General features: G+C 40.8%; 2 protein-coding genes and 1 pseudogene across 2 annotated transcripts; all 3 read right to left on the bottom strand.

The window, feature by feature from the left end:
• Positions 1–231: 231 nt before the first annotated feature.
• Positions 232–4347, bottom strand: LOC104418618 (salicylic acid-binding protein 2). The gene is made up of 3 exons (XM_018862200.2): positions 2254–4347; positions 1915–2052; positions 232–656 (listed from the first exon to the last, which is right to left on the bottom strand). Exons 1-3 carry the CDS (start codon positions 2887–2889, stop codon positions 369–371), a joined length of 1062 nt encoding a protein of 353 aa, XP_018717745.2. The 5' UTR covers positions 2890–4347; the 3' UTR covers positions 232–368.
• Positions 4348–5592: 1245 nt separating this feature from the next.
• LOC104414183 (glutathione S-transferase TCHQD) lies at positions 5593–8653 on the bottom strand. Its single transcript, XM_039302017.1, is given in 3 exon segments — positions 5593–6502; positions 6795–7073; positions 8393–8653. Coding segments are annotated over 2 exon segments (852 nt in total). The 5' UTR covers positions 7007–7073; positions 8393–8653; the 3' UTR covers positions 5593–5862.
• A 519-nt stretch (positions 8654–9172) lies between these two features.
• On the bottom strand, positions 9173–11411 carry LOC104420470 (annotated as a pseudogene).
• Between the last annotated feature and the right edge of the window lie 12508 nt (positions 11412–23919).

Raw genomic sequence — 23919 nt, 5'->3', positions numbered from 1 at the left:
TCGCACATTTTCCTTTTCCTTTTGTCCACTACTCTATGCAGATAGTTTACGTAACGAATTGAGTGCTGAGTACGCGTTGAGGCTAAAAAACCTAGACAACCCATTCATTGAGTGACCGAGACAGTTCATGTGCTGACCAAAAAAAATAAACAAAGGACAGTTCACGTGACGAATTGACTGATGAGTGCGACGCTGGGGCTAAAAAACCGAGGACACCCGGAATTGAAATGGTTGGGTTGGACTGTTGCTGGATTTGGATTACCTCGACGCGAGAACTGAAAAGGAATTACAAACCAAACTCAAGAATCCGACAAATGAAATTGCAAACCATCGAGAAGAACCAAAGCCCCCTAATGCCGTGGCAAATGTTAGGCATGTTCGTATTTGGCCCCAATCTCCAACAGACAATCACAGATCTCCTGCGGCTTCGAGAGCATGGGCATGTGATCCGCCCCGTCCACCTCCACGACGTGGTGCGCCCCGCTGCTTGCGATCATCCACTTTTGGAACTCCGGGGGCATCCCCAGATCTTGTTTGGATACCACATAGACCCGGGTCGTGGACCCGTACCCTTCGCGGGTGAAGTTGCTTGACGTGCTCAGGTCTTCCAAGAACAACGAACCCGGCCTCACCAAGATCTTACCAAGCTCCAGATCCTTCGAAAATGTAACATTTCCATGAAAAAATGCTAACAATGTTCTAAGCACAAATTATACCAGCCTATCAAGCAATTTCCTTTTTATGCTTTGGCCCACCCATTTAGGTGTAGGTGTAGTTTGGCACAAAATATGGCATTAGGTCGTGGGAAGATCCAACCACGCCTGGCCATCAATCAAGTTTACATGTGATGCGTTGGTGTTTTCTACAAACATACGATGTTCTTCATTTCAGACTATATAATGTAAAAGGACCGCGTAGGCTGAAATCTTCTTCACATCGGAATGTGATTTTTAGGCTTTCTTTTTGGGTGTTCGGTTTTTTCCACTTCTACCATGGTCATGTTTGTAATAGAGACAGAAGTAGGATGGGTATGGAATAGTTAATATTGACCCAACCCATCTCATTATCTTGAAGTTTTTTTTATCAGAACCGTTCCAAGCTTATTAAGGGTTTTGATATAGTATTCTAAACACACCTCACTAAGGTAGTTACGTTCTTGTAAGGTATTGGCAACTTGCCACAACACTTTATAAAAATCATATTGTTAAATATCTTCACAACTTATGAATTGTAAATCTTCAATTAGGATTCTATAAGGACCATATGGACGATTGAAAGAATGTAGAATTGACAATCATAAAAATCTAAGGTTCTAATATTACTAAAAAGTTATGTGTGAAATGGTGGTTATCATTCTAATAGTCTTAGTATTCTCGAATTTTATCGTGAAGCAACCTGATCCCCCTTTTATAGCCTAGAAATGGATGAGGGGGCTTGAGGATTTTAACAGAGTAAGGGCAACTTTAAAAGTGCAAGAAAACCGCTGTGAATTCTAACGAAGATGATAATTATGTGTATTTACTAAATCACCTAAGATATATAAAGGAAACAAATGACCTTTTAATTGTTACACGTATCAAGTATGGGCATTGGATTTTCCAACCACAAAATTCTTAACCAATCTCAAGTCCTATAGGACGAGTTCATACCTAATTTCTAATCTCAAATGGATAAAACTCACAAAATGACGAGATCATATCAAAAAGAAATTACACTGCAATGAAATGATCGGCTAGGTTCATCAATTGATACCCTCAACAAAAGGACACGATAAAGTAGTTTTTACAGTGGAGTCACTAGCATTTCAAGGTAATGTCATCTCAAGATTTTGGAGTAAATTGAGTTAAAGTCAAACCATTTAAAGCGTGAGGAGATATGCTTCGTTGATGCCAATGGACGGAAGTGAAAACGTACCTCAAGAGGAGACAACTGGTAGAGCTTGGATGACAAGAAGTCGGGGCCGAAGAACATGGACGTCAAGGGTTTGTCAGGCTTTCCGATGGGCGTGAAAAAAGTGTCTAACCATGCTCCCTCCGGAGCCCTCGCGCAATACTTCCATCGCAAGGGACAAAAGCCATTAAAAATGAGCTCATGCATGTAGGGTTAGAGACATATATGAGTTGATTATTTGGATGAATTCCAACTTAAACAGAGTAAAATCTCCAAAATCGAAAGGGAAAAGGTCCACTTCAACCAAAAGCAAGAAAGACGACTTTATTTTGAGAATCTAACGCGCGTTCAGCAGAGATTTACCTCTTCCAGCACGTATGACGGCCTATGTGCGGTGTCTGGCATGAAAGCCGCCAGGAAAACAGCTACCGATATCTTGTCTGGGAACCTGTCGGCAGCGAGAGCCAAGTTCAAGCCGCCCAAGCTGTGGCCGACGAGGATTGCCCTCTCGTGCGCCCCGAGTGAGGCCAGGAGCTCCAGCAGTGGCTCGGTGTACTCGCGGAACGCGTGGACATGGTGTATGGACTTTGTGTTGGTGCCAGAGGCAGCGAGGTCAAGCGCTGTGACGCGGTGGCCGGCCGACTCGAGCCGATGCTTGAGCTTGTACCAGCTCCACGCGCCGTGGCCGGCGCCATGTACGAGTATGAAATGGTAGTGTTTCATGCTTCCGGCTCCCCACAGCAAGACCACTGGGTTTGCTTTGTTAGTGTCTTCTGTGATTGTATTTAAATGATGATTGGTGCTTAGGAGGAGAAGGACGAATTGACATTGTTGCCAATAAAAATTCTGATGAAAATTAATATAAATGCAGAACCTTCCTTGATCGATCATACTGTGGAAAATTGTCCTACCTGCTTTTCTTTTTGTCGCTCTTGAAAATTTATTGCTGGACTCCGATGGCAATTGAGACGTGTTTTGACTGTTCTCGCGAACTTCCATTTCAACGTTGAAAGTTCACAAAGGTATTACTCTAAAAAGAGAGCGCAGCAACTGAAATTTAACACGTTAACGTTTATTTTGGGAGTGTGATAGATTTATTGTTCAAATTTCAGTATCTTTCACCTAGCGTATTTTTAAGGGTCACGCTTTCTATAGCACTGCATGTAGACAAAGAGATTTATGTTTTTCAAGGAAGATGAATTAGTCAGATCAAAAAGTTTCTGGAAAGATGTACGTGAGTATAGAACTGTGAGTATAGAACTATTAATATATATCATAATTGGTTCATAACTTATAAATCATTAACATAAACTTTTGAGTAAAGGTGTCTAAATAAATAAGTTGCCGGATTAAGACTTGAGTCCTCTCTTTGAAATTTCCCGGCTAAAGATATTGGACTTTTATTGTGCATCCTAATAAATGATTATGGATCTTTACAGATGTGGTTAAGACATCAAGATACTTGAACAAATGGGAAGGAGATGTAAAATTGAGCTCGCATGTGAGGGATAGCAATACACGTGTGAATTGTGTTATAAAAGTCCAACATTGAAAAATTGATATGGAGTAGAAAAGTTAATATATATTCTAGTTTGCTCATAATTTTTTAACTTAAACTTTTTAATAAATTTTTGAGTAAAAATATATCTAATTAGATATATTGATGGGCTTAAACTTAAGCTCACTCTTGATAATTTTCTCAGTTTAAGATATGATACTTTTGCTCCTGATCCCATAGTTTCAATATTAGGCTGTATTAAATGAAACAAAAGAAAACTACATAGAAGGGTATTCTTGGAAAACAAATGTAAATGCCACCTTACCCAGATATGTACTCCACAAGATAGATATCTTTTCTCCGACCTTTGTACTACCTTCTAAAATTTCATCATTGCAACATGAGAAAAGCAAATTGAAATATAACGAAGCAACCTTTTTCACGATACTTTGGGAAAAAAGAAGAAGAAGGGTAGCCCCAGTATCTACTCCATGTCTTCTTGGCCAAGTTACATCTTCGCCTACTCGTATACTATGATGCACGGACACGTTTTAGGAGCTTCTTTGTCATATTGGACACCTCGACACGTGTCCGACACATTTAGATATGCTTGTACACGTTCAGACACGCGGTCAACATGTGTCGAAAAATTCGACACGCAGTCAACTTTTTTTGACATGCTTCACCTCGCGTGTCCAGAAATTGTGAGAAGCATGTTCAAGGGCAGTTCTGAGGTAGAGAAAATTGTTAAAGAAGGTGATGGAAGGTGGATGCAAGGGCGAGGGTGCATAGGTGAGGCTGCGGAGGTGATGGTGTGGCCACAACTGCAAGGAGGAGGGCCACAACTGCGATACGCGATGGAGGACCGAAGGCTGCAGCTACAGCTATGAAGGAGGGAGGGCTGTAGCCGCGGCGGCAAGCGATTGCGATGAGGTGATTGAGAGAGAGAGATGAAGAGAATCGAGTGAGGAGGAAGAAGTGGAGGCTGCGGAGGAGGGTTTTAACTTATAACAAGAAGAGTAGATGAAAAAAAAAATTAAAATGGGGATTTTGGTGCGGAGGGATGGCTTGAGAGGATGATTTTAATTTTGAGGGAAATGACAGCCCTGACGGCTGATGGGAGAAAGAAATGAGGGGAAACCGGGGGCGGGGGGCGGGGGCGGGGTGTTTGGTGGTGGGGTGGGATGGCGGTTTTTGTGTGTGGGGGAGGGGTTTCGGGGGACGGTGGTTTCTGTGAGGGGGGTTTTTGTGTCTGAGAGAGGGGTTTTGGAGGGATGGCGGTTTTTGTCAGGGGTTTTGGGGTTGGCGGTTTTTGTTAGGGGGTTCGGTGCGTTGGAGGCACTTCTTTTTGTTAGAAAAAAAGTGATTTCAAAACATTAAAATACTGAATATTAAATAATAATAAATTTAATCGTTATAGAATATAATAGACTTATATAAATAAATTGATTCTAATCTTTTGTTAGTCGTTACTTTCATTAATAATTTTTATTAAAGTTAGAAACATGTTTTCAAATATAATTACACATTAATTATAAATATATCTTTCGAATTTTCTATAAATAGATTTATTAATATTATTAGTATAAATTCATTACAAACTCTTTATTATTATTTATTTGTAAATTCGAATCAAATTAATTAAAAATAAAAAATATTTATTTAATATTTAACGTAATCCCAACATACTGAAATTATTTATTTTTCAAAAATAATATATCGGTATCTTATGTCATGTTGTGTTACGTGTCCGTATCACATGTCGGTGTTACTTAGGGTGCGCATGGAAACACTTTTGTTTCTTTTTGTTCGGAACTTTAATGCAAAAGCAAAAAGTGTTTACATTCTAATGCAGTTTACGAACAAAAGAACGCGTTTGGTAAGTGTAAAAAAACTGTTCTTGGAATAAAAAAAAACAGAAACATGTTTGGTCGCAGTCAATTTCTGTTCCTAGAATAGAAAAACGAATAAACACGTTTGGTAAACGACAAAAATTTCTGTTTTATTTTTTATTTTTATTTTTAAAATTTTTTTAATAAAGTTTAAAATTGATATTGAATTCTAATTCTTATGAAATGCTCATTAATTTTATTTTGTTCATGGTTAGTGAAGACAAACATTTTTAGCATGATCATATAGCATATTTCGTAGAATACGGATGAACTGTGCTCTAAGACTGCAAACTCAATGAAGTTCACTGCTTGCAATCAAAATAATCGAACCTTTACAATTTTTTATTTTCATAACATGCTTGTTTTCTACATAATTATTTCAACCTTAAAGGGAATACAGAACAGAAAGCAGTCCAGTACATGAAAAATTCAACTGCCTGCTCTTTCAACACTAAGAGAGGAAACACTACAGAACCTATTTACAGCAATTCAAAAGGTAAATTTTGCCTAAAGACTTTTCACAGCCAAAACTTTCCCCACCCTCCTTTTACAGTTTTGAGATATTCCTACAGCGTCAAGAAGTTAATACTTCTTCAGCGTGTTCCTCAGCCGAATGAAGCACCAAGTTTTAGCCAGGGTCCTGTACTTCCTCCAGCCGCCAAAGTATCTTCCTATCACTTTTTTGTAGGAAGGCCTTTGCTGAACCAAACTCCAGTATTTGGCCATGTTTGGCCTGCTGTTTATATACTCGTCTTCCAAATTCAAGAGTGCCAAACGAGCTAGCACCGGAATGAACATTACGTCTGCCATGCTGAACTCTTCCCCTGCAATGTAAGCCGTCTTGCTCAACCTGTCTGCCATGCTGAACTCTTCCCCTGCAATATAAGTCTTGCTCAAACTGTCCTCAATTTCATCGAGAAGTCTGATTAGATGTTCCTTGCTCCGCCTTACAACCTCTGGGTCTCTCAGCTTCTCTTCGGTGTGATATGCCTCTTTTAGCTTGCGGTGGTAGGAACTTGCCAGGTCAGGTGACTCGGCCATCCGAGCAATCAAGACTCTCCTAAAAAACTTGGACACTGCTTGCCGATACTTCTCAGGGACGTGGGATAATGTGAAAAACTTTGGATTCCACTCCTGTATTTTATGCATCCATTGAATGACCTCATCACTGCTGAAGGCGATGCTATCATTATTAACAGAGACAACTGCAATTCTCTATATACCTGTAAATTTCTAAAGCATTATAAACTTCCACAAAAGAAGAGAATGAAGACAGACAGACAGAATAAATCTGCAAAGAATATGGTACATAATAGAGCACAATACCCCATCCTGTCAACAGATACATTCAGTTACTCAGAAATCCAGAAATACTTTTATTTGGCATACTTAGCTAGAGAAGCTGATATTTCTCATTATCACATGCCAAAACAGTTGAAAATTAGATCAAACAAACATCCGTCATAACCATATCAAAAAGAAGAACAAGTATGCTGTAAGAATAGGATGAGACTTACTGAATGATTTCAATAGTATTAAAGATGACATGCGAACCATTCTGGAAAACGGGGAGTTTTGCAGTCGGGTTCATTCTGAAGAAGGAAGGCCTCAAATTTTTGCCTGTTATCGGATTCATATGGAAGGATGTGTAATCAATGCCCTTCTCTTCCAAAGCCAGCCTTACCTTTTGGCTGTCCAATGAATATGGGTGATGATACAGTTGCATGATTCTAATTGCTTTCCTTTTATTGACTTCAATTATGAAGCACAAGCTTCACACAAAATCAAGAGGCCTGCTGCAAGTCAAATTGAAACAATTACATAGCCAAAGAGGAGGTTTAATTAGCAGTTAGCATGATTCAAAAGTACAACTTTTCTACCAATATTAACACACGTCACTCGTTTGAGATTGCAAGTTTGACAACCATCACCCCTCTCAGATAAGACTAAGGTTTTGCTAATCTAAAAGGTCCACTCTATACTGTGATGAAACATAGTCAAAATCAAAAAGAGAAACTAGAGGCTTCAAAAACTTCTTGGCATCCCAACGAATTAATACACAAGCATTGAAGAACATTTATTGACATACCCATTTTGAGTAAAAGAAGAATCTCTAGCATATCTTAGTCTGTGGCCATCAGCAATTACCTCCCCAAGGAAACAAACCAGACAGCAGTTCAGACAAACGTCAACAGTGAAACCCATTCAACAATCCTCCTTTCAGCACCCAATCTCCAATATAGTCACTTAGTCAGGTTAGGCCTCACACGATGTACGTTCCACAAAACCCAAAAAAAGCGCTGAACTGAGATGCCATCTTATGTAAAAGCTCCAAAACCAAAGGTTCATTTTCCAGCAGGAAAGCATTTAAATTTTGCAGACAGTAAGATTAGAATAAAGGAAGTATTCCCGATTCAGTTAACAAATACACACAACGAACTCACACCACCTCCTGTCGTGCTTAGAACAGTATTGACGGTTCAAGAAAGGGCAAAACGGGTCCTGCCACTTCTAATTCAGCCATCAATACAGCAAGGAATTCCAACGAAGAACTTCACGAGGCGATCAAGAACGATCTAGACCACACGGTCGAAAGAGGTTTGACTGACCGGATGACATGCAGAACCAGAACCGCCACGCCCCCCACTCCAACACTCCAACCCCAACTCAAGACCCGCTGAAGTCAACGCGCGCAAGCACGATCAAGTTCACAACAAGAGCCCGCAGCGCAGCGACCAAATTGACCAGGGAATCAAACTAAAACGGAAACAGCACGCAGCAACGACGAGAGAACCAAACGAAGAAGGACGGCCAAGTGTCGAGCGCGATCGAGACAGATGGGGTGGTCGGACGGAACCTTACCCAGAAAGCGTCGACACTTCTAGAGATAACTTCGACTTTTGCTTCCCACAACAGACAACAGAAAACTACAAGAACCAAGACGAATACTAGTAAACTCCAGGAGTTGTTATAAGGACAACACTTTTAAGCCTTCGTTACCGTTCAAAGTCACCTGTTACAGCACAACCCACCTAAATTTTTCAATGGACAATATTCTGCAGGCACGCGAGGTTTTGCTACACGAACCAAGATGAAGAATTCCATCACTTACCGAGAGGGTATCCACCCAGAGCTGAGAGACGAACCCCAAGCCAAGAGCAGATTCGATGCTGATCACTTGCTTCGCCACCATGCTCGATCGCCTCATCACCTGTCGCCCACCCCTCGCCCTCAATTTACTCTCCGATTCCTCTTCGCTCCTCAACGCGACGCCGGCATCGCCGTCGTCGCCGCTTAGGAGCACCTCCTCCTCTTCCACACCGGACCGCGCCGGCTTTTCGGCGCCCAAGTTTCCGCCTTCCGCCGCATCACTCCCGCCGCTCCTATGCTTTTTATGAGTATGCATTGAGGCTAAAAAACCTAGACAACCCATTCGTTGGAATTGAAAAGGTGATGTTCGCACATTTTCCTTGAAAAGGTGATGTTCGCACATTTTCCTTTTCCTTTTGTCCACTACTCTATGCAGACAGTTTACGTGACGAATTGACAACTGAGTACGCGTTGAGGCTAAAAAACCTAGACAACCCATTCGTTGAGTGACCGAGACAGTTCACGTGCTGACCAAAAAAAAAAAAGGACAGTTCACATGACGAATTGACTGCTGAGTGCGACGCTGGCGCTAAAAAACCGAGGACAACCCATTCGTCGGAATTGAATTAGTTGGGTCGGACTGTTGCTGGATTTGGATTACTTGCGAGTCAAATCGAAACGATAAAAGATGGTCGTATCAACGCGACAACTGAAAGGGAAGTGCAAACCAAACTCAAGAATCCGACAAATGAAATTGCAAACCATCGAGAAGAACCAAACCCCCCTAATGCCGCGGCAAATGTTAGGCACGTTCGTATTTGGCCCCAATCTCCAACAGACAATCACAGATCTCCTGAGGCTTCGAAAGCATGGCCATGTGATCCGCCCCGTCCACCTCCACGACGTGGTGCGCCCCGCCGCTTGCGATCATCCACCTTTGGAACTCCGGGGGCATCCCCAGATCTTGTTTGGATACCACATAGACCCGGGTCGTGGACCCGTACCCTTCGCGGGTGAAGTTGCTTGACGTGCTCAGGTCTTCCAAGAACAACAAACCCGGCCTCACCAAGATCTTACCAAGCTCCAGATCCTTCGAAAATGTAACATTTCCATGAAAAAATGCTAACAATGTTCTAAGCACAAATTATACCAGCCTATCAAGCAATTTCCTTTTTATGCTTTGGCCCACCCACGTAGGTGTAGGTGTAGTTGGGCACAAAATATGGCGTTAGGTCATGGGAAGATCCAACCACGCCTGGCCATCAATCAAGTTTACATGTGATGCATTGGTGTTTTCTACAAACATACCATGTTCTTCATTTCAGACTATATAATGTAAAAGGACCGCGTAGGCTGAAATCTTCTTCACATCGGAATGCAAATTTTGGGCTTTCTTTTTGGGTGTTCGGTTTTTTCCACTTCTACCGAGGTCTTGTTTGTAATAGAGATGGAAGTAGGATGGGTATGGAATAGTTAATATTGACCCAACCCGTCTTATTAACTTAATGTTTTTTTATCAGACCCGTTCCAAGCTTATTAAAGGTTTTGATATAGTATCCTGAACACACCTCACTAAGGTAGTTATGTTCTTGTAAGATATTGGCAACTCGCCACAACACTTGATAAAAATCATATTGTTAAATATCTTCACAACTTATGAATTGTAAATCTTCAATTAGGATTCTATAAGGACCATATGGACGATTGAAAGAATGTAGAATTGACAATCATAAAAATCTAAGGTTCTAATATTACTAAAAAGTTATGTGTGAAATGGTGGTTATCATTCTAATAGTCTTAGTATTCTTGAATTTTATTGTGAAGCAACCCGATCCCCCTTTTATAGCCTAGAAATGGATGAGGGAGCTTGAGGGTTTTATCAGAGTAAGGGCAACTTAAAAAGTGCAAGAAAACCGCTATGAATTCTAATGAAGATAATAATTATGTGCATTTACTAAATCACCTAAGATATATAAAGGAAACAAATGACCTTTTAATCGTTACACATATCAAATATGGGAATTGGATTTCCCAACCACAAAATTCTTAACCAACCTCAAGTCCTATAGGACAAGTTCATACCTAATTTCTAATCTCAAATGGATAAAACTCACAACATGACTGAGATCATATCAAAAACAATATTGGACTGCAATGAAATGATCGGCTAGGTTCATCAATTGATACCCTCAACAAAGAGGCACGATAAAGTGGTTTCTACGGTAGAGTCATTTGCATTTCAAGGTAATGTCATCTTAAGCTTTTGGAGTAAATTGAGTTAAAGTCAAACCATTTAAAGCGTGAGGAGATATGCTTCGTTGATGCCAATGGACGGAAGTGAAAACGTACCTCAAGAGGAGACAACTGGTAGGGCTTGGATGACAAGAAGTGGGGACCGAAGAACATGGACGTCAAGGGTTTGTCAGGCTTTCCGATGGGCGTGAAAAAGGTGTCGAACCATGCTCCCTCCGGAGCCCCCGCGCAGTACTTCCATCGCAAGGGACAAAAGCCATTAAAAATGAGCTCATGCATGTAGGGGTAGAGACATATATGAGTTGATTATTTGGATGAATTCCAACTTAAACAGAGTAAAATATCCAAAATCGAAAGCGAAGAGGTCCACTTCAACCAAAAGCAAGAAAGACTTCATTTTGAGAATCTAACGCGCGTTCAGCAGAGATTTACCTCTTCCAGCACCTATGACGGCCTATGTGCGGTGTCTGGCATGAAAGCCGCCAGGAAAGCAGCTACCGATATCTTGTCTGGGAACCTGCAGCGAGAGCCAAGTTCAGGCCGCCCAAGCTGTGGCCGACGAGGATTGCCCTCTCGTGCGCCCCGAGTGAGGCCAGGAGCTCCGGCAGTGGCTCGGTGTACTCACGGAACGTGTGGACATCGTGTATGGACTTTGTGTTGGTGCCAGAGGCAGCGAGGTCGAGTGCTGTGACGTGGTGGCCCGCCGACTGAAGCCGATGCTTGAGCTTGTACCAGCTCCACGCACCATGGCCGGCGCCATGTACGAGTACGAAATGGTAGTGTTTCATGCTTTCGGCTCCCCACAGCAAGACCACTGGTTTGCTTTGTTAGTGTCTTCTGTGATTGTATTTAAATGGTGATTGGTGCTTAGGAGAAGAAGGGCGAATTGACATTGATGCCAATAAAAATTCTGATGAAAATTAATATAAATGCAGAACCATCCTTGATCGATCATACTGTGGAAAATTGTCCAACCTGCTTTTCTTGCTGGACTCCGATGGCAATTGAGACGTGTTTTGACTGTTCTCGCGAATTTCCATTTCAACGTTGAAAGTTCACAAAGGTATTACTCTAAAAAGAGAGCGCAGCAACTGAAATTTAACACGTTAACGTTTATTTTGGGAGTGTGATAGATTTATTGTTCAAATTTCAGTATCTTTCACCTAGCGTATTTTTAAGGGTCACGCTTGCCATAGCCACTGCATGTAGACAAAGAGATTTATATTTTTCAAGGAAGATAAATTAGTCAGATCAATTTTTTTTTGCTGAGATGTACGTGAGTGTAGAACTATTAATATATATCATAATTGGTTCATAACTTATAAGTCATTAACATAAACTTTTGAGTAAAGATGTCTAAGTAAATAAGTTGCTGGATTAAGACTTGAGTTCTTTCTTTGAAGTTTCCCAGCTAAAGATATTGGACTTTTATTGTGCATCTTAATAAATGATTATGGATCTTTACAGATGTGGTTAAGACATCAAGATACTTGAACAAATGGGAAGGAGACGTAAAACTAAGCTCACATGTAAGGAATAGCAATACACATGTGAATTGTGTTATAAAAGTCCAACATTGAAAAATTGATATGGAGTAGAACAATTAATATATATTCTAGTTTGCTCATAACTTATTAACTTAAACTTTTTAATAATTTTTTGAGTAAAGATATATCTAATTAGATATATTGATTGGCTTAGACTTAAGCTCACTCTTGATAATTTTCTTAGTTGAAGATATGATACTTTTGTTGCTGATCCCCATAGTTTCGATATTAGGTCGTATTAATTGAAGCAAAAGAAAACTACACAGAAGGGTATTCTTGGAAAACAAATGTAAATGCCAACTTACCCAGATATTTACTCCACAAGATAGACATCTTTTCTTTGACCTTTGCGCTACCTTCTAAAATTTCATCATTGCAACGGGAGAAAAGCAAATTGAAATATAACGAAGTGACCTTTTTCACGATTCTTTGGAAAAAAAAAGGGTAGCCCAAGTATCTACTCCATGTCTTCTTGGCCAAGTTACATCTTCGCCTACTCGTATACATTTCGGGCATCAAACCGTCCCCTTTTGGCCCAAGCCATCATGCAATGTATCGTGGAGAGGACATGCGTGCTACTCTTTTCAACTGTCCTTGTCCTTACTGTGATTTTCCAGCCTTTGAAATTATTGAAAACGAAAAACAGCCGTCGTGGAGAAAGAAAAGGTTTTTTTTTTTTTTTTGGACGAAAAGGAAATAACATTCAATGGAAATGAACATTACAACCCGCTACTAAAGCGTTTGAGTAAAGCAAATCCAAGAAAGGAGGGGGGGGGGGAGAGGTGGCCCAATTAGGATGTAATGAGCCATTTCTATGGACCTTAGCAGCCCAATCTGCAGCAAAATTAGCTTCCCATATGCAAAACCTAATATGAAGATGTGAGAAGCAAGGGAGGAGTGCGGCAACTTCAACGAACAAGGCTCGGACCTCCCATGGTGGCTCTTGCTGATCGTTAATGGTTTCGACCAACGGAAGACAATCCGATTCAACTTGGAGTAGAATAGCATATTTGCCTTGCTGCAGTAGATGGTGCATTGTGACAATGAGCACCTGGATCTCAGCCTGCAAGGCTGAAGAAGTGGTAACAATTATGGTAAATCCTTCCAACATTTTCCCTAAGTGGTCTTAGCAGATATATGCCATAGATCCTTCAGTACTATCTGTGTGAAAAGCCCCATCTATGTTTATTTTCAGGACACCTGGATTAGGGGGCCGCCAAAAATTGCCATGGTCGGAATGATTACATCCTGGTCCTGCCGAGAGATAGGTGGAGTTTTGAGCGATTTTAACTTGTGTGAGAGCTACATCCACTACAAAGGTCAGATTAGGGTGTTGATGATAGAAAATGGACTTGTCTCGTGCCTTCCAAATTTGCTAGAAAACAGCGGCAATAGTCTCCAGATCAGGTGAGGTCTTCTGCTATTCAATTCGATCTGCAATCCACTCGTCAATACGATGTACTTCTATTGGTGCAATCTAAATGCTAATGTGAGGGTGAGACCAGATTCTGTGTGTCCATAGACATAATAGAAGAAGGTGTTCAATCGTCTCTAGTGTATGATTAGGGCATAGTGTCCAGACCAGGCTCTGTGCTAATGTGTCGATGAAAAAGATTGTCTTTGGTGGGCAATGCATTATGGCAAATGGACCAAAGAAAAATCCAAATTTTGGGTGCAAGTTTAAGCTTCCAAATTTTTTTCCAAAGGATTTGTGGTGTTTGAAAGGACCATGAGGCTTAATTGTTGATAGTTCTTGGTTTTGCATTTCTGATTGCATGATATCTGTTTTTTACTATATAGTGACCCTGTTTTGTGGCTGTCCAAATAAGTCTATTGTTGCAAAATTAGATCTGACCAAAATTCTGAGTATGTCTTGTGTTGTTTGAGTATCATAATAGCGATGCAAAAGAGAAACATTCCAGTTGTTAGAGTCCTTATCAAGTAAGTCAGCCACTATCACAGGTTCTTCTCTAGCTGCTGGTCCACCGAGTATTCCTTTGGGTAGCCAACGATCTTCGCGAATTATGATATATGTCCCATCGCCAACTGACCACTGAAGGTTTGGTAATATCGAATCCCTTCCTGACAGTAGGCTTTGCTAACCCCACGAGGGTCGGGCACCTTTGTCTGCAAATCAGAAATCCTTTGAGGGGAAATAAAGACCCTTAAATAGTTTACTTCATAGTGAGAAATGCTGTTGGATTAAGTACCAGGCCTATTTTCCAAGCATTGCTTTATTAAAAGTAATGAGATCTCGAAAATCTAGACCTCCCTTTTCCTTTCTACTTTTTAGGATTTCCCATTGTTTCCAATGAATCCCTGACTTACAACAATCATTCTGCCACCAGAAATGAGCAATCTTCTTTTCAATAGAATTGCAAAGTGACACGGGAATTTTGAAGATGGACATGGCATATAATGGGATCGCCTGCACTACAGTCTTAATCAGAATTTCCTTACCACTTTCGAAATAAGATTTTCTTTCTAGCCTTCGAGTTTGTTATTCACCCTACCCAAAAGCCAGGCGAACATGTCTCTTTTGGAACGTCACCAATCTAAAGGAATTCCTAGGTATTTACCCGTTCTGTCGAGCACAGAGATTCTAACTTCCCTAGCCAGGTTTTCTTGTAGACTACTAGGATAGTCCTTACTGAAGAAAATACCTGACTTATTCCGGTTAACAGCTTGTCCCGTAGCTAAGCAGTATAGATTTAGTATGTTGGTGAGATTTTGACATTCCTTGATTGGGCTATCTAAGAAAAATATTGCATCATCGACGAAAAACAAATAGGAAAGATTAGGACAACACCTGTTTAGCTGGATACCCTTAAGATTCCCCATGTTAATGGCTTGATGGATGAGAGTTGATAAGACATTTGCCAATAGGATGTACAAATAAGGGGAAAGAGGGTTGCCCTGTTGAAGGCCTTGTGTCAGGTGGAAATACTCCAATTGCTCTCCGTTGAATTTTATGCTAATAGAGATTGTTGAAATACACTGCAACACCCACTGTACCCAAGTAGGATGGAAACCTAACCTGAGGATATAATCTTCTAGGAAATCCCATTCCACTCTATCATATGCCTTTTGCATGTCCATTTTTAAGATTGTTGGAAAATTACGTCTCCGTTTCCTAATCTTTATCTGGCGAAGCACCTCCTGTACTATTAGGATGTTGTCCTGGATTTTGGCACCCACTCACAAAGGCAGTTTGTTCCTTAGAGATCAGGTCAGGAAGCAAGGGCTTTGGACGATTGGCGAGTACCTTGGAGATAATTTTGTAGGTGTAATTGCAAAGACTAATGGGATGGTATTGATCCAAACTCTCCGGATGAGGTGTTTTTGGTATCAAAGAAATAATAGTTCTATTAAGAGCTGTGGACATCACTCCTGTTTTATAGAAATTCTGTACCGAAATGAAGATCTCATCCTGTAATATATCCCAGTGGGTTTGGTAAAAAAGACCATTCAAGCCATTTGGGCTCGGGGCTTTAGTCGTTCCCAGCTGGAAAGTTGCTATGCGGACCTCCTCTCGAGTGACCACAGCTATTAAGATAGTATTCATTGCTGTTGTAACAATACTCGGGCATTGAGCAAGAATGGGACCATAGTCACGATGACCCATTGATCTATAAAGGTTCGAAAAGAAATCCAATGTCATCTCCTTCAAAGTTTTATCATCTCGCACCCATCTCTGGTTGGCATTCATCAGCATTCTTATGTTATTCCTTTGTCTTCTCTAAATGGTAGTTGCATGGAAGAATTTGGTGTTTTTATCGCCCCACCTTAGCCAGTTAATCCTAGATCATATTGCCCAATACTGTGCCTTTTGCTACCAAAGTTTTTGGAGCTCTGCCTTAAGTTTAGTTGTTGTTGTTGTTTTATCATGGTGTCCATGTGTTTGATTGGTGATATGTTGTAGTTGGTGTTGCAAAGCTGAAATTTGATGTTTTGCCTTAGAGAACTTTACATGACTCCAATGTGCAAGGGCTGAACTTACAATCTTCAATTTATATGGCAAGTCAGAAACAAAGATCATTACTGAATTCCAGGCGTTAGCGATGACCTCCCTACATTTCGGATCTTGTAACCAAAATGCTTCAAACAAAAAGGGCCTATGTCTTCTGCTGGGTTTTGCTTCAGTGTTGAACAGTAAAGGGCTATGATCAAAACCCACCGCAGGTAAAGCAAATACCTCAGCATCCAAGAAGGTAAGTCGCTAATCCAAATTTCATAGCACCCTATCCAACCTCTCTTTCACAATATCATCTCCATCTTGGTTATTCATCCAAGTAAATGCATAGCTCTTACTCTCAATGTCGATTAATGAACAGTCATGTAATACTTTTTTAAATGAATGCATTCGATTAAAGTCGGCTAACCTTTTTCCCACTTTCTCCCAATGATAGGTTATTTCATTGAAATCACTAGCACAAACCCATAGTGAAGAGTTGGAGTTGGCAATTTGTCGAAGATCTGTCCATAGTTGTTGGTGAAGTCTAAAAACCGTTGGTGCGTGGATACACGTCAAATGCATAGGTATGCCATTTCTTGAGTCCGTACATACCCCCTGTTTCAAAAGGGACAATTACTCGGACAAAGGAATTCAAGTGGCTGCAGTTGAGGAAGATGTAAAATCAAAGTCAAATAGTTTGAAATCATATGATTTGTTGAGTACTACTTATACTATTTTTAAATGCAATTGTTAATTTTATAATGTTTTATAACTATCGCCAGAATTTGTCCTTATATCCCCATTTGCAATTCCCAGGGAAAAATCTCAAAAAAATTCTAAATGCATTATATTGGTATTAATTTAATTATAAACTTTTCAATTGGATCAATCTAGTCCTAAACATTTTCACATTGATATTAATTTAATCCATCTGATCAATTTATGCCAGAAATTACTAACATGGATATCGGCCATTTTATGTGGCACATCTGTATTTTTATTTAATAGTTAATTAATGATTGATTTTTAAAATTTTTCCTTTTTTTTTCTTTTTTTTTCGTTACTTCTTTATTTTCCTCTACCAACCTCCATAATGGTCGATCGAGGTTGCCAATTGCCGACAAGGGCGAGAGTTGGGACGCCTTTGCTAGAGGCCAACGAGGGCTAAGAAGCCATTGCTAACCACACTTGGACAAGGCCTCTTGCTAGATTTGGCAGGGGGACCTTATGATAAGGGTGGCCTCGCCCAATAGCGAGGAGCTTCATGCGGGCGAGGCTGGCCCTTGCCAGCCCTCACTAGCCTCTAGCATTGGTGAGAGGCTGTGGCATCCCGGAAATTCAAAGCCAAGCCTTAAGGTGTGTTAAATGTCTTTAATTAGGTGATAGAATTTTATGGCCTATGCTTTAGCCAAATTGTCTTTTAATTTGATGAATTTTGCTTGTATTGTGGAAATTTAAATTTAATTAGTTAATGCTTGGCCATATGATTTAAATTTCAATAATTGAAATATCCCAAGACTTTGGCCAAGATGAAATTTGAATTTAGAAATATTTATAAAAAGGAATTCAAAAAAAAAGAAGAAGAGAAAATAGGGTTATCTTCGAAATGGGCCTTGGACCCATTAGCCTAGAGCTTGGTGGGCCAAGCTAGTCGGCCCATTGGGCCCAAGAGGGGAGTTCGACCAGCCCAAGAAGGAGTGGCCGGTTGGGCCTAAGCCCAAGCCCATTGAAATTCAAATTTAAAAACAAGAATTACAAGTGGCCAAAGGAAGAACATGCATTGGCCATAGGTGTGGTGGATCAATCATTACCTATGATGAGCCTAGGGGGAGTATAAAAAGGGATTAGGAGAGAGAAATGGCCGGTTACTTGCTTCATTTCCGTCCAAAGAGAGAGGTGTGCGAGAGAGAGAGCTTGAGTGGAAGAGAGAGCCCGAGAGAGAGGAGGTGGAGCCGAGAGTTGCCGCCGCCGTGTCTCGCCGTCGCCGCCTAGTCCGACCACCGTACACCGCCGTGTGTTGCTGTGTGTTCATCTTGGAGGCAAGTGGGGGTCCATAACTTCTCTTGCACGTTGTTTTGATGGTTGCATGTTCGGTTTTAGGGGTGTTTTGGGGCGAAATACCAAGCAAGGGTTTCATGTGTTCATGTAATGTGGCTGTTTCCGTTCGGTTTGTGGTAGACAGTTTCTTATTCGAGCTTGCATGTGTATTTGGAGTGTGATTTTGGCTTCGGTGTCTTCATGAAAGTTGAAGCTAACATCTTGTAGTATGACATACTCGAATTTAATGGAAAACGAAGGTGATATGAGGGGTCAAAAGCTCTGTTATACGGAGACTTCAGATCTGCGAATTTCCTACTGACCTCTTGATGATTTCTTGGTTGCATGTTGATTTTTGTTGGAGATCTCACTTTGTTGTCTTCATGGAAGTTGTAGGTAACATCCTAAACTACAACATACTCAAATTTGAAGATAAATGAACAAGTATAGCCTAGTTAATCGGCTAGATCTTTGAGACGTTTGGTTCTGTTGAAGTATACCGAGACACCCGAGACTTCAAGGACTTAAAAGAAGATCATACTTTGGTTATTTAACCTATATCTCTTCATGAAACTTGTAAAGCACACATTGATACATAACATACTCGAATTTCAGAAGAAACGAAAGAGATTTGATGGGTCAAACCTAAGTTTTTCGGTGATGTACGTTCTGGACGAAACGGTAGAGGTTCCAGAAGCTTCAGGGAGTTGTATAAATTAATATAAAAAGAATTTGGCTTAGGGTTCTTCATGAAAAGTGCACGAAAATGTGTTTTCTATTACCCTGTAAAATTTGGGAATTTTCGGAGGTCATATGAGTATTTTAATTGAATTAATTTGAAAACTGTGTAATCTGGCCATTATCCGAATATTGTGTGTATTTTGTGGAAATATTGGGAAATTATGTGAAATGCAAATTTGGCCATGAATTTGTGTGAAATTGTGATTTTAATTGTTTTTTAATGATTGTTTGAATATTATGATTTTTGGAAAATCATAAATATTAAATAAAATATTTATGAAAATAAATAAATATAATAATAAAATAATAATAAAATAAAAAGTGGATTATTTTATTGGCCAAGAGTTTTATTGAGTTATAATGCATTGTTATATGACATGGGTGTATGTATGCACATGAATATGATGCATTGTTATATGGCATTGATGCATGTATGATTATGAATCATGATGCGTGTGTGTGATTCATATGCCATGAAATAATAAGATGAAAAGGATGATAAAAAAATGGAAAGTGGTATGTGAGTAAGAGGTTGTGGCGGAGGATGTTGTCTCGGTGGCCTGGTGGCGTAATTCCGAGAGATTCCCCGGGAGTTTCGGGATGCCGGAATGTGGGGGCCGGAAGCCCCAGTCGGAGGTTTCGCCCGAAGGGAGTGACTCGCGATGCCGGGATTAGGGTGCGAGATCCCGGTTAGAAGGGTAAAGGCCGGAAGCCCTATTGGAGGTTTCTACGCCCGAAGGGAATGCCTCGTGATGCTAGTTGAGATGCGAGATGCCCGGAATGTGGGGGCCTGAAGCCCGGTGGCCATGAGATGGGTGGAATCTTTGGGATCCCCGTCGGAGGTTTCGCCCGAAGGGATGGTGATGATGGTGAATTTGATGATTTGAGAAAAGATAATGTGGGGATCAATTGATAAGTAAAAGTGGAAATTGATCTATGATGTGATATGCATGGTGATGCATGGCTAATGATGATATGATATGCATGGTGATGCATGGCTAACGATGATATGATATGCATGGTGATGCATGGCTAATGATGATATGATATGCATGGTGATGCATGGCTAATGATGATATGATGTGATATGCATGGTGATGCATGGCTAATGATGATGATGTGATATGCATGGTGATGCATGGCTAATGATGATATGATATGCATGGTGATGCATGGCTAATGATGATATGATATGCATGGTGATGCATGGCTAATGATGATATGATGTGATATGCATGGTGATGCATGGCTAATGATGATATGATATGCATGGTGATGCATGGCTAATGATGATATGATGTGATATGCATGGTGATGCATGGCTAATGATGATGATGTGATATGCATGGTGATGCATGGCTAACGATGATATGATATGCATGGTGATGCATGGCTAATGATGATATGATGTGATATGCATGGTGATGCATGGCTAATGTGATGATGCATGATATGCATGGTTACAAGGTAAGTGATGCTTGCAACGTGTGATGATATGTATGATGCATTGGAATGTTATTGGAGTTCCTATCTGCCGAGTGGTTATACTCACCCCTTTGGGGATAACATTTCAGATTAGAAAGATGCCGCTTCCCACCGTCACGCGAGGCACCTTCTATGGTATTCCGTCGAGATGTAGAAGTAGATTGTACGGAGATCGACTGCGTCACTATCCCCGGGACCGACATTTATGCGAGTGCGTGTCTTGGTCATGTACGACGTGGGCCCGTCGGGGGCCCAGTCATCCAGGAGTTTTTGTCTGTTCATGTCCGCCGAGACGGAGTGTTTAGGGGGATGTTGCCGCCACCACCACCCGATGCACCTGGATGGGTGTGATGGTTGTGTGAAGGGTAGAGAGCTGGTGTCGTCTTTTTGGGAGTAGCCGCCACTGTTGGATGGGGGAAATGACATGTGATTTTCTTTAGGGGTCGTAGTATCTTTTTGGGATGAGGCCGAGTGTGGCTGAAAATCTTGGTCTCCTTTTTGTTGTATCGACCCGTGAAAAACCCATCGATATTATGTAAATAATAGTGGCATGGCTTATCTTTTAAATCCTGATGTTTAGTTGGTGTGTATTGGTATCATGGTTAGTAAGGGGAGAGATGGAGATGTTTAATTTGCTTCCGCTATGAGTCGCGCATGGGACCGCTTTAAAAAAAAAAAAAATGCCTGAAATCTGGCAAGGCTTAATTTAGCCAAGAGAAGAGATGGTAAAACATGTAACACCGGCGCTGGTGACGACCTACAAAGGGTTCGGGGTGTCACAGAGGCCTTGTTCAGGCAAGGCTAGCCCTTGCTAGAGACCAATGAGGGCTTACCAATGCTTGCCAACCCTACATAACCCTAAGGCTGGTCTTGCTTGTTGCCCGTGACCTCCACCAACCATCACAAAGGCTGGAGGAGGAAAATAAAGAAGCTAAAAGAAAAAAAAGGGAAAAAAAGAAAAAGCAAATGAAAAATTCAAACAATTAAAAAATTAAATATTATATAAAAATGTTCACATCAGTGTGGTCGTGTCACGTAGGATGACCGGCATCCATGTCAATAATTTCTACCATAAGTTGCTTGGATGGATTCAATTAGTACCAATGTGAAAATGTTTAGAACTTAATTGATGAAATTGAAAAGTTCAAGACTTAATTGGTACCGATGTAATAGGTTGTGAACTTTTTTGGTGCTTTTCCTGCAATTTTCATTTCGTATTATTGGGTATAAGGATGTCGGATATATTCCATATCCTTCCCCTCAATATCCCCGCTCTCTCTCTCTCTCTCTCTCTCTCTCTCTCTCTCTCTCTCTCTCTCTCTCTCTCTCTCTCTCTCTCTCTCTCTCTATATATATATATATATATATCCTGAATCTGTCTGGTCAAATTCGGTAGGTGAACTTAGTATGATAGAAGAAAGTTAGCTTAGGATGCTGCATGATCGCTGCCATTACATCGTTAAGGGGAGAAGTGCACTATCAGTGCCATAAGTTGTGTATGGCGCTCACTTTGGTGCCAAAAGTTTCTGTCAGATCACTTAAGTGCCAAATTGGAGGAAAAACGATCACTTTGATGCCACTGGCGAGAGATTCCGGCCAAAATGATTATGTGGCTTTGAAAAAAAAATCGACAAGGCCTTTAAATGACATCATTTTTCGTCCTCCTTAAGAAAACTGCGTTGTTTTGCCGTCCTAAGTGGATGGCCTTGAGAAAATAACGTCGCACAACTCATTTGGGTTTTTATTTTATTTTTTATTTTTTTTATTTGGGGATTGAAATTAGGGATTTTTTGTTCGATCCTCGCCCAACGCCGGCCGCCGTTGCTCGGCCACCATCGCTCAGCCTTTGTCATAGTAGCACCGTGTCCTAATCTCGGTAACATTTCACCAGCTTCAACGTCTTCAAATTCTTCGAGCCGAGACCGTGTCCAGCAGCTCCAAGTGGGTGTGGAGGGCGAGCCTTTGGCAACTCTAGCCTTCGATCGCGAGCCAGTGGCGGCACATGAGGGAGCACTGGCTTGGGTTGTTGTAGCCTAGGTACTGGAAGACACAGGCTAGGCACTCGTTGGGGAGATCAGAGATTGAGAGGGAGAGATCGAGGGTGGCGCACTCGTTGGCGGCCTCCCCGAGCATCGGCCAGATCATGGCCTTCGACTTGGCCACCGAGTGGCCGTTGTCGGGGTCGGGGTCGGGGTCGGAGCCACGGCTGCCAAGCACAGGGGCCGTCAAGGATGGCAACTGGCCGAAGATTTATGGTTTTGTAATGGGGGAGACAAACCAAACGGCATCGTTTTGTTGTTTCATTGCTGACTGTACTCTTCAGCGAGCCACATCAGCTTCAAAAATTAATAAAAAAGTGTGATGTCAGATTTTCGGCCAACTAGATCAGAGTTGGCACTTAAATGATCGATTTTCAAACTTTTTGGCATTTAAGTGATCCGACAGAATTTTTTGGCACCAAAGCGAGCACTGTACATAACTTATGACACTAATGGTGTACTTATCTTCATCGTCAAGTAAAGCTTGCAACGTAACTCTTTTAGGCGGCGAAGAAAATAATTTCATTCAGCAAGAGCGTGCCTTCTCTGCCCTCACATGCTCACATGTAAGAGGAAACCAGCATAGTCGAAGCACTTGCTAATTTTTTTTCGAGATGATGGGGCTATTCATAATAAGTAGTTTGCATTAGGATATTTAATTGGTATATTTCACTTTGGGCTACAATAAATCATGTAAATATATAATGTCATGCAATTTTCGATGATATGCCATTAATCAAATGGAATTAAATATTTTTGACATCCATACATGAAAAGCACGAAAAAGTAGTTGTCTCTTTTTTTTTTAGAGAAAAGTAGGACTAGAGACCGGGAAAATTGTCCAAAAGGTTCTAAACCTAATGCCAAATTAAATCCTAAATATTTTAATTTTGCTAATTGAGTCTTGAATCTATTCATGTTTTGTCAATTAAGTTCATCCGACTAATTTTTCTAAATATTATTGACATGGACACCTGTCATATTATATGATATAGTCAGCACTAACGTAAATAATTTTTAATGATGTTTTACTTTTTTTCAATTTATTTTTTTCTTTTCTTTTCTTTGTTGGCTTGCCAGCCATCAACTCTTGCTTCTTGCAAGGGCTTCACCACCCTTATCCATACCATCATAGCTGCCTTTTAGTAGACACATAAGAGCAAGAGCTAGTTAAAGCTTTCACAAAGGTAAAAGCGATAGGCCACACACACGTCCTAGACCCACAGAGGTGAGAGCAAGTGTTGGGTGAGTCCAGATCATTCACTTGTTACTGCTTTTTACTTCCTATTGGTAGGGGTGTCAGGAACCGAACTGAAAATCGAACCGAATTGAACTGAATCGAAAAATTTAGTTTTTTCGGTTCGGTTTGGTTTTCGGTTTAGTTCATTAAAAATTGAAATTTTTGTTATCGGTTCGGTTTTTATCGATTAACCGAATCGAACCGAACCGAAAACCGATAAAATAAACCATTAACCAAATGGTTTGGTTATTC

This window comes from Eucalyptus grandis, chromosome 9, assembly GCF_016545825.1.
Source record: "Eucalyptus grandis isolate ANBG69807.140 chromosome 9, ASM1654582v1, whole genome shotgun sequence".
In the NCBI taxonomy this organism is placed as follows: Eukaryota; Viridiplantae; Streptophyta; class Magnoliopsida; order Myrtales; family Myrtaceae; genus Eucalyptus; species Eucalyptus grandis.
This window is presented reverse-complemented; position numbering and strand designations above follow the sequence as displayed.

Excerpts from the sequence above, each read along its gene's own strand:
- LOC104418618 (XM_018862200.2), bottom strand. The coding sequence starts at position 2,889 with ATGGAAGTTCGCGAGAACAGTCAAAACACGTCTCAATTGCCATCGGAG. Across the intron at positions 2,053-2,253 it reads CGTCATACGTGCTGGAAGAG|TATTGCGCGAGGGCTCCGGA; the intron begins GTAAATCTCTGC and ends TTGCGATGGAAG. Across the intron at positions 657-1,914 it reads ACCAGTTGTCTCCTCTTGAG|GATCTGGAGCTTGGTAAGAT; the intron begins GTACGTTTTCAC and ends ACATTTTCGAAG.